Source organism: Dama dama, chromosome 14 (genome assembly GCF_033118175.1).
Source record: "Dama dama isolate Ldn47 chromosome 14, ASM3311817v1, whole genome shotgun sequence".
Taxonomy (NCBI): domain Eukaryota; kingdom Metazoa; phylum Chordata; class Mammalia; order Artiodactyla; family Cervidae; genus Dama; species Dama dama.
In genome coordinates, this window is record NC_083694.1 from 74930050 (window position 1) to 74941382 (window position 11333).

The window sequence follows — 11333 nt, forward strand, 5'->3', positions numbered from 1 at the left end:
AGTTTTTAGTTTAGAAGAGTAATTCTTTTTATTAAAGTTTACACAGACAAAATCAGTTGATTATAAATTAACAAGATTAACCTTTTATTTATGAGAACAGCAAGTAAGGGGAAATAGTCTCATGAGTATTTATGACTGATCTATCTAATGGAGAGAAGACAAAATACAATCAACCTTACCTGGATATCAGAATAAGAACTGACAACATTCCTATTTTAAAAAAGCAAAAAGACAAAATCCATTTTACTGATGATTCATCACACCCCTGCTCTTACAAAACCACCACCTATCAATTACATAATTATTCCATGGATATCACAATGGAATAGACATTATTATATTGATTGTGACAGAGCCTTTCATTTTCTCCATTCTAAAAGGTAGGAAATAAAATACAATGCTTTAATTTTATCTAATTTTTTAAAATATGATTTTTCTTAATATAATGAAGAACCTTAGCATTTGAACACTGGAATATCCAAGTCTAAGACATGAGACCAAAAGATAAACTTTAACCCTTATGTTGGCAGAGGTACCCGTATACACATATAGGGTGTGGTTCAGCAAAGGTGTATGTACAAGTACAGGTACACATGGGTGTGGGTTTGCGGGTGTCGTGGGTCTCAGCACAATTCCAGATTTACTAAATGGAGTTAAATCTTTTCTCATCACTTTTCTGTTCCCTTAAAAAAGCATTTGGAGTTGAAAGCCAAACAAATGACTGTCAGTATAGTTCTAACTCTAAGCATTTAACTCCGTGCCTTCGCCCCTCCTCGGCTTAAAGGGACAGATGAAACAAGCGGCTCAAGAAGGAAGGCTGAACTTAGTGGGTAAGCTGGGGAAAGAGAGAGAAGTCAGATAAAACTCAGGTAACTCCCACTCGGTGTGATTAGTCCTCCATGAGAACGCTTCACTGGCGCCCTGAGAGAGAAACACAACGAGAAGCAGCTAACTCTCCATTTGGAAAAAGAAGGGACGTCTCTCTGGAGCGCATTAAGGCCAGAAGACAGCAGTGACGCAGCTCCTGCAAGCTGGGGGGGCGCTCAGGAATACAACACTCCACGCCCACTGCCTGCACTCACGTGGGCAGGCCCCGCCGACCCGCCGCCCAGACTCACGTGGACAGGCCCCGCCCACCGGCCCACCACACCCACGTGGACAGGCCCCGCCCCCTGCCCACACGACGCACTCACGTGGACAGGCCCCGCCCACCGGCCCACCACACCCACGTGGACAGGCCCCGCCCCCTGCCCACACAACGCACTCACGTGGACAGGCCCCGCCCACCGGCCCACCACACCCACGTGGACAGGCCCCGCCCCCTGCCCACACGACGCACTCACGTGGACAGGCCCTCGACATACGGGCCCGAGGCCGGGTGCTCCCGCACTCGCAGCTGTGGGCAAACACAAGCTGTGTTAGCACAATACAGATATTCTATATAAAATGGGTTTCTAATCATCTTTTCTTCTGTATTTTGAGTCTACAGTAAAAAAACTTGTCTCCACTTTGCCCAGAAATAAACATAAAGGTTCTCACAGAAACACACCCGCAAGGCACCGGAAACTGCCTCAGGACCAGGAAGCAGCCCCATCCGCAGTGTCTGACTGTGTTTACTATGACATCAAATATCTTACAGGTTTGTTCTTCTCAAGTCCTGCCGTAGCTACTGTTCATGTGCTCTTAAGTGGCTTTCCACAATACATTCAATTAATTTCAGTTAACACCTTTTTCAGCTTCACATTATACATTTTACACTTTATGAGCAGAAATTTTAAAACACATAGAAGTCTTAGAAGGAAATGCTAAATTTTGCTTAAGTCTCTAGATGTTGCCAAAGGCAGACCGAGTGACTTTGAGCAAGTGACCTCTTCAGATTGTAGCTTCTCAAATCTCCACAGTTCTTTTCAAAACTAAAAATCTTTTCATTATAATTGCAGGTTTTTAAAAAGTTTATGCCTTGTGAAACTTTCTATTTCACAGAAAATCTTATCTGTATCAGCTTGCTAAATAATCCAGTGAAATACATATTCTTCAAAAACAAGGCCGTTTTTTTTAAACTGCTACTCTTTTTTTGGCTTCACAGACTTTTAGGCATTTTATATTTGACATGTGTGGTCCAACTAAATCTTGGAATATTTCATCTTTAATATTGACACAGTACTTGCTTAAGTAAAATGAGGTTACAGTTAGTAACTCATTTAATGTCCACTAACAATAATGTTCAGCTTATTCAGTAAGTGGCAACGCAGTTAGACTGCACATCGAAGCATGTGCTATCATATAAGAGCACTGCAGTAATTAAGCCATGTATCATCTTGAGAACTAATATCATTCTATGCATCAATAAAAACAAATTAAAAACAGTAAGTTTTTAAATCTTACCGTTTGCTTTCTCTGCCCATTTTCACCATTACAAACGAGAAGGTCATGAATTCTTTCATTGTAGACTTCAAAGAAGCTCATCTCAAGGTGGTAGCTGACCTAGCAGAAACAGAAGCAAAGCAAACAGTTTATCTGAAAGTCCTTGGATTTCTTACGCATCAGATCTCTTAAGGCTCTATGATCCCCATAGAAGCGCTTCCCAGGTGGCTCAGTGGTAAAGAGCCTGCCTGCCAAGGCAGGAGACAAGAGACCCAAGTTTGATCCCTGGGTGGGGAAGAGCCCTTGGAGGAGGAAACGGCAACCCCACTCCAGTACTCTTGCCTGGAGAATCCCATGGACCGAGGAGCCCGGTGGGCTACAGTCCACGGGGTCACGAAGAGTCGGACACAACTGAGAGACTTAGCAGGCAGCACGCATGCACACATCTCCATATAAAGAATTCTTACAATTCAACAACAGAAAGACAAACAGTCAATTAAAACACACGCAAAGGAGTGAACAGGCATTTCTCCAAAGCAGATGCACAGTCAACAGACACAAGAAAAGGTGCCCAACACCGCAGGTCAGCAGGGAAAAGAAGGTCAGAGCCACGGTCAGAAGCCACTTCACACCCACGAGGACAGCTGCAGTCAAGGAAACAGAAAATAGCGAAGCTGGTGAGAGTTGGAATCGGAACCTCCAGGACTGTGGGTGGGAATGTAAAATGGTCCCGGTGTTGCGGAAAACCACTGGCAGTTCCTCAAAAGGTTCAGCACAGACTTACTATATAACCCAGCAATTTCACATTTACCCAAAGACTTACAAATAAATTCAAATAAAAATTACTCAAATAAAAATTGTACACCAATATTCATAGCAGCACTAGATAGTGGGTTGGCCAAAAAGTTCCTTTGGGTTTTCCATCAGATGGTGTAAATAAACTTTTTGGCCAACCCAATAACTAAAAGATAAAAACAGCCTAAGCATCCATCAACAGATGAATGGATAAAGAACACGCAGTGTATACATACAATGGAATACTACTGAGCCACAGGGAGGAACAAAGAGTTGATACCTGCTGTACCCTCATGAACCTCAGGCTGCAGGATACTCCATTTACAGGAAATGTCCAGAATTGTAGGAAAATTACAAAGTCTCAGACTACCCTCCAAACCAAACGAAACAGAATCTCCAGCAGCTTTTCAGCAGGTACACACACATACATGCACACGACTGCCTCCTGACACATTCTGGGGGGCTCTTCTCATCAAGCAAAAGTGGGAAGAACCGGTCTTGCAGGCTGCCTGGCAGACAGCTGACCGCACGCAGGACTGGGTGAGGGCGTGGGCACCCGGTGCCAGGACAGGGCCGGGCGTGAGCAGCTGGGACCTCGACCCTGGGCTGAGTCTGCAGGCCGCTCCCCAGTCTCCTGTTGCTGCTGTCATAACCCTGACCCCTGCTGTCCTTAGGGAGGGGCATGCACCCCCGACCGCAGACACGCACGATGGTGGAGTCACTGCACACCCCATCGGCACAGGTGATAGAGCCGAGGAAGCGCAGAAGACCGCGGAGGGCGCCCTCGTCTCTGCCCACCAGGAGGAACCGCCCTGCATCTGGAGCCCGCTCCCCACACCACTGTCCCAGAGCAGAGGGGCCAGAAAGCACACCATCTGCTGAGTTCTTCCTTAGCGGCCACAACTCTGATTTTAACTTGATTTGACTGTTTTCTACTCGAATGAGAAGGCTTACAGAGAGCATGAGAACATACCTCTTGGGTTTGCTTTTTGGCTATTTCAGCAAAAAGATCTTCACAAAATCTTGGAATTATTCCTGGTTCTTCATTAAAGCCCATCATCCTAGAAAATACATTATGAGTTGGGAGGAGTAAAACTAATTAGGTTTTAACATTCTTTGCAGGCAAAGTAAACCTACATTTCCTCTTCTATAAAGTGGGATAAGTAAAAAAAAAAAAGAATAAATAAAGTGGGGTAACTAAGAACTATCTAATTCAGAGTCATCTAGCACAGGGCCTGGAATATAATAACAACTCGATAAATATTAGCTACTATTAAAATTCAGATATTTCCTCCCAGGGCAGGTAGCAGAGCCAGACCACTGATGAGATGACTTGCTTGTGACTCTCACAACACAACTTCCAAAATAACCTCTCTGAGCTTCAGTTTACACAAGCGATAGAATTTACAGTAAAGTGGGGTCAATGATACTGACAAGGTAAACAGTATCTCACGCATAAACAGAAGCCCAGAGATTAAGCAACTTGCAGAACTGGAGTGTAAAATGGATGAGACTTAGCCCAGAGCAGTGCAGTTTCAAAAAGATATTCTATCAAACTATGTTCTTCTCACAAAAGATATAAATGTTTCTGGAAGGTCGGATTCACAACACAGCTTACGTGTATGACTTTCCAGAGCCAGTCTGGCCGTACGCGAACAGACAGGTGTTGAAGCCTTGGAAGGCCTGTCCCAGCAGCGGGGCCGCCAGCGCCTGGTACACGGCCGCCTGGCTCGCGAAGCGTGGGTGGCGCTCATCCACGGACCAAAAGGAAAGATCATACGCAAAGCTGTACATCTGTCGCGTGCCGGGGTGCTCCACGGCGATTTCCTCCCCATCCAGGAAGACCGCCTGAGGCGCTCCTTCTCTCTCCTCCCTTTCAAAAGAAGCGCAGAGAAAACTATCATTATTGCAATTATTCTGAGTATTATTTCCACAGAATATAATAAGGACTTCAGACTAAAGTATAATGTTCCTCCAGGGCAAGACGGCGCTTTAGATTCTGTGGAATGTGCAGAGCAGCACACATCATGATAGTGAGTTCCCAAAATCTATTTCCGCAGCTCCAGTGCCACTGCTCAAAGGAAAAACTTGCAAAGGAATTGCAAGTTTCTTATCCGGAAAATTCCCCTACTTGTACAGGATTTTCCATCTTCTTCCTTTTCCTCTTAAGTTCTCCCTTTTCTCATCCTGTCCCCTGAAATCTACCTGTACCTGTAGTTCTAACCTGGAAATGTATTCAAAAACATCATAAAGAATTTCTGGAGGTACGAATCTATACAAAGCTGGCAAAAAACAAAAGCACAGTTTCAACAAACTCAGATACAAGTTTGAATTGAAGTGTCTTTGGGAAGCTAGGTACGTTTCTGTGACTCCAAAGGTCCTTCCTCCTTAAAATCATCTCCCTTAAAACTCTGACTCTTCACATCCACCCCGCTTCTATCTCAGACTCAGGAGGAAATCTTTTTGCCCTACAGCTGCAGAAAAACACAATGAGCCCTTGTCTGGCCACACAATTCTCTTTTTGCCCCCAACTCTGCTTAGATGAGAATTCACTGTGGAACCACCCTTCTCGTCCTCCCCGTGGCCCTGCTGCAAGCTGCTCTGGGGTCCACGCTCTGTCCCTCTAGGACCAACCCCCGTGCGGGCTGTCCTGCTGCTTCTCTGCCCTGGGCAGTCCTGAGGCTCTCCCCAAGTTCTCTTCCCTTATCACTAACCCCATATTTTCACCAAAAGGCTCAGAGCCCTGCAAAATCTGCCTTAACTGCTGGCCATTCAGGTTCAAACCAGGGGTCTGTCCACATTGCAGTCACTATGCATGCATGCTATGTTGTTTCGGCCATGCTGAACTCTGCTGTAGTCTGCCAGGTTCCTCCGTCCATGGGATTCTCCAGGCACGAATACGGAGTGGGTTGCCATGCCTCCCTCCAGGTGACCTTTCAGATCTAGGGATGGAAACTGTGTCTCCTGTGTGTCCTGCGATGGCAGGTGGATTCTTCACTGCTGAGCCACCTGGGAAGCCGCAGGGCCACCAAACCCTCCTCCAACTCACTTAGATCCACAACAGACTTAAAAAAAAACTACTGACTCTGTGAAGTCTTCTCAGTTGTCCTCAGAGCATTTAAAAATAATCAGATGCTACAGTCACACCTGGCGGGTCCATCTTTTTCTCACCCACAGGCACTCGTGGGGAGAGCTTTTTGTCATCAAAGTCAAACCTCACAGAACAGTGTGTGCACAACCACGACATGTCACAGACGATAAGGTGATGACCAGCACCCTAGAAAGGGTTTTGGAAGGACACCCTGGAAAGGGTTTGGAAGGACCTATTTGGGGAATGAGTGACTGGCTGTTGCTCTTTTTAAGAGAAAGGTAGAAGACACCACCATATATTACAGATTTGAAAGCAGACTGCCTTAGAGACTAAAGTCATTCAGACTTTTAAAACATATATCTGGAGAAACTTACATTTGCAAAATATGGTGGTTTCGATTTTTTTATTTTATAGCCAGTCATCGAAAATATCCACATACTACCACTGAACCGAGAAGTTCCATCTATAAAAAGGCAGCGCCGCCGGCATGAAGACGCACCAACACGCGGAGCAGTTGGCCTGGATAAAAAGCGGGTCACGTACCGGTTGCTGAAAGGCCTGACTCTGACGGCCACCGTCACCTGGCTGGTCTCCACCTTCAGGGGGTCTGTTTCTGCTGAGGTTTTCTGAAGTGCCGTTTCTTCCTCAAGAAGGAATGTATTTTCACGCTCCCTTTCCTTTTGACTTGCGAGCAGAGAGCTCTGCGGCGTCTGTTTAACCTGAAGGGTGGGCCTCCTGTTTCTCAGAACCAAGGCAGCGGGGCTCCGAGGTTGCAGGACACCACGCCTGGGTGTCGACCTGGGCTCTGAAATACACTTCGAGGGCGTCCTTTTCTCTAAGCTCTCAAATCTACGTGGAAGTTTCGCGGCTTCCTTCTCAGCACCCCTGTGATGCGAGGTCCCTGCCCCTGACACTTTGATCTCTAACCTGCTCTCAGTAGGCCTAATCGCCAAGCTCGCTGCGCCAACAGCTTCAGTCTGACCCTGGGAACCGGTGGGCGCTCGCTCACGTAGGGACTTGAGGGCGACGCTCTCACCCGCCCCGCGGAGGGCAGAACGCGTCGCTGCGCATTTTCCATCAGCCTTCAGTTCAAGGTCTTTCGGGTCTGGAGTTAAAGGTACAGAAGGTGCAACAGGAAAGTTTTTGTCACCGTTTACAGCCTTTACATTTATACCAGTTTCTGGTGAAGGCCGACTATTTTCTGTCCTGCTGCCCACATTCTGCGTTCCTTTCCACTTTTCCACACCATCTGTCTTAGTCCGACGCTGTAATCCAAGGCGTGCTTCTGCTGTTCTCGAACCTGCGTCTCCCGACTCACGACCAAGCAAAGAGGGTTCCTTGCTCCTGGTTGTTCTCCTCTGAAGTGTCAATCTCCCCACAGGGTTGGGAGAGAGGGGCGTGCCTTCTGTTTTCTTACAGGCAGAAATAACGTAAGTGCTGTTCATGTCTCTGGTTTTACTTGCAGATCTCAGTAACGGATCGTCATTTTCACACACTGACAAGTCCAACTTCGAATGCAGCTTCAGCTTGCTGCCCTGGGGGAGGACACTCAGGGATGACGTCTTTGTGGAGGAAGAAATGCCAAGGAGATCGCTGTCATTTCTGCTGTGTGCAGTGGAAGCTGACATGGTGGCAGAAAGTTATTTTTAAAAAGAATGTTGCTGAAGAAATGTTAAGCTCTTCTTTAGACATTCATCTGACTTCCGGCCATTTCTTATGCAACAGTTTCCAAAATTATCTGCTAAAATAAAATAAATAAAATTTAGACTGCACAGATTACAAACAGGCTTCAAAAACATGAGGACCTTCCATGGGAAAGTGATTTCTCAGGGGCATACATTAGGTCATGATCTCCACTGAGATATCCTTCCCAAGCAGCTTCGGACAAATCTCTGACCTCAAAGACCACACAGTCATTGCTCAACAAATATGTGCTAAGATCCCATGAGGTGCCAGGCCCTCTAGTGGATACTATGAATTTCAAAGACAAAACTCTATTTTCATTTCCTTAGTCTAGAAGGAACGTACAGATAAAGACTGTATCAGTTAAAATGTGCCAGGTGACTTAAAAAGATGTAAAAAGCACATCAAAGGAGATATAAGAATAGTCAATAAGCACATAAAATGATGCTCAACATCATGGGTCGATAGGGAAAAGCAAGTCAAAACTATAATGAGATACCACATCATACCCATTAGGATGGAAACTAGCCTAAAAAAAAGAAAAAGCAGAAAACAAGAATTGACAAGGACATGAAGAAATTGGTATGCTTGTAAACTGCTGCTGGGAATGTAAAATGGTACAACCACTATGAAAAACAGTATGGATAACCTCAAAAAGTTAAAATTAGCATATACTAAGTCACTTCAGTTGTGTCTGACTCTTTGCGACCCCAGGGACTGTAGTCCACCAGACTCCACTGTCTGTGGGGTTGTCCAGGCAAGAATACTGGAGTGGGTTGCCAGGCCGTCTTCCAGGGGATCTTCCCGACCCAGGGATTGAGCCCACCTCTCTTATGTCTCCTGCGTTGGCAGGCAGGTTCTTTACTAGTGTCACCAAATTAGCATAGGATCTAGCAATTCCACTTCTGGGTATACACCAAAAAGGATTGAGAGTAGGGTCTCAAATGAAGAGATATCTCTATACCCATGTTCACAGCAGCATTATTCACAATAGATAAAACAGGGACGCAACTTGAATGTCCACCGATCAATGAATGGCTTACCAAAACATGATATATTCATACAATGGAAAATTATTCAGCCTTGAAAAGGAAAGAAATTCTGCAATATGCTACAATATTGGTGAACCTTGAGGACATTATATTAAGTGAAATAAGCCAGTCCCAAAAAGACAAATAATATGTGGTACCACTTATATCAAGTACTTATAGTCGTTAAAATCATCAGCAGAAAGTATAATGGTGGTGGTTAAGGGAGAAGGGAGAGTTATTTAATAGACGTAGAATTTCAGATCGACCCGATAACAAGAGTTATGGGGTGGATGGCAGTGATGACCATATATTTAAGGATGTACATTTTTAAACGGTTAAAATGATAAATGCTAGAAAAGAGAACATGTCAGCAGAGATTTTTTTTTTTAAGTGCCCCCCCCCCCCCAGCTTGGGGAGCAGCAAGGGGGACTGAGAGACAATCCAGCACCAAAGTTAAAGACTGGAGTGAAGCATTTCCACACCTGCTGAATGCACATGGCATGCAAGAATGCCTCAGGGAGATGAGTCTGAGAGGTGTCTCAAGGCAGACCATACCCAAATAAATACCAGAGACAATATATATAAGCACTGTAAAGTAATTGCTGTGTTGAGAAAACGTACGCCAAGATCAGTTAAGTATTCAGCCTGCCCTCTAGCAGTTAGACAACAAAGTTGACAGGAATGTAAGTAAATATGTGTCAACAATATCTATCCAGTAGTCATGTTTAGAAGAAAAGAGAACAGCAGAGACAGCTAAGAGGTCTGGCTTCCCGTCAACGCTGCATCCAAATGGTTATATTGATGTAAACAAGTCTTTAAATTTGCATGTCTGATTCTAACTTGCAAAATGACATCTGATCAAACTATTTCATTGTGAAGGCAAATAAAGGAACCCTCATTTAAAACGGAGCTATGGGCGGGGGTGGGGGTATCTGAACAGGAGCTCTCAGGTTTTATCCCTTGCCATATTTCACAGACTCTACAGGAAGAACCTACTTCACATCCCAGGGCAAAGAGGAAGAAAGGTTTCATCCTCACCTAGCAACGGCCCAGCCAATGAGAAAACTAGCAGCTGAGCCACTAGGAGGTCATCACCACCCAGGCTGTCCCTCTCCTCCGATGGACTGTCATTGAATTCCCTCCTTTTCTCCACACAGGCAGGCCTCATCTGGCTGAGGGGCTTCACTTCGTTGCCCCTTCTGCATTTTTTTTTACAAACTGAACGTTTGTAGCAACCATGTGTCAGCCAGTCAGTGCCGTTTTCCCAAGTGAGCATCTGCTCACTTCAGGTCAGTGTCACGCTCTGGAAATTCTCACAACACTTGAAACGTTTCCATTAGATGCCACTGGTCAAGGTGATCTATGGCCAGTGACTTTGATGTTAGTAGGAGGACTCCCTGAAGGTTCTGATGATGGTTACCATTTTTACCAACCAAGTATTCTAAACGAAAGTATATACATTGTTCTTTAGACATGATACTATCGCACACATAAGGGGCTACAATATAGCACATGTATGATTCTTCAGTGAAACAAAACACTCAGAAGTCCCCCTGAGCCCACACAATCTGGGACCAGTTGCCCCTCTCCTCGGGGCTGGTCCTCACTTGAAGCTCGCCCTGAGCTGCAGCTCTCTGCTGCTCCCACCTAGACTCTTCCTGCTAATACAGCAATTAACCCTCGTATTTTTAAAATCAACCCCAGAGATCATGACTCTGGAAGAACAAAACAACAAAGGTTCATTTTTAAGTAACCTGTGCAAGTTCTAAATCATTAACAATCATGCCAGGATCGAAGCATCTCCCATCGCCTTCAAACTAAAAGCAGGCAATCTTTAAAAGATTTCCTGATGCGGAAGTAAATACAGAAGCAAGAAGAGACTGAGGACTTGATCCGCAGCTGAAAACCGGCTGCTATTTACAAGGAGCAAGACAGCTCTGGGTCCGGGGAGGGGCGGGGGTGCGCCCCGGGACACTGGAGGGAAGGGGTGCCCAGACCCCGGGGTGGGTTCTCAGCGGCCATCCAGCCGCCCTGCGGCCACGCGCCCCGAAGACGCCCTCCGAGGGGTCCGCGGCGGCGAGGGCGCGGCCCTCCCGGGAGAACTCCGGCCCGCCCCCCTTGGGGACCCTCGCACCCGTCCCCGGGGACACCGCCCTCCTCTCCCCGGGGACCCCCGGCCCGCACCTCCCCGGGGACACCCCGCCCTCCCCTCCCCGGGGACCCCTGGCCCTCCCGGACTCCCGAGCTGGCCACCCACCCCACCCCTTCCCGCACCGACGCGCCGCCCCCAGACCGCAGCCCCGACCTCGCAGGCTCCCGGCCTCCCCGCGCCGCTCACGCCTCCGCCGCCGCCCCGCGGTTTGAATGCG

General features: G+C 46.6%; 1 protein-coding gene across 2 annotated transcripts in view; it reads right to left on the reverse strand.

Annotated features, from left to right (window-relative positions):
- The window catches only part of KIF14 (kinesin family member 14), a 43737-nt gene extending 32404 nt beyond the window's left edge, over positions 1–11333 (reverse strand). The window contains exons 1-7 of one of the 2 annotated variants that reach the window (XM_061161104.1): positions 11270–11333; positions 6794–7991; positions 4778–5032; positions 4133–4220; positions 2386–2484; positions 1344–1396; positions 180–210 (exon numbers count right to left, since the gene is read on the reverse strand). In XM_061161104.1, coding sequence (XP_061017087.1) covers positions 180–210; positions 1344–1396; positions 2386–2484; positions 4133–4220; positions 4778–5032; positions 6794–7878 — 1611 coding nt within the window. In that variant the 5' untranslated portion in view covers positions 7879–7991; positions 11270–11333. The remainder of the gene's footprint in view (positions 1–179; positions 211–1343; positions 1397–2385; positions 2485–4132; positions 4221–4777; positions 5033–6793; positions 7992–11269) is intronic. The other variant, XM_061161105.1, reaches the window with a different exon arrangement.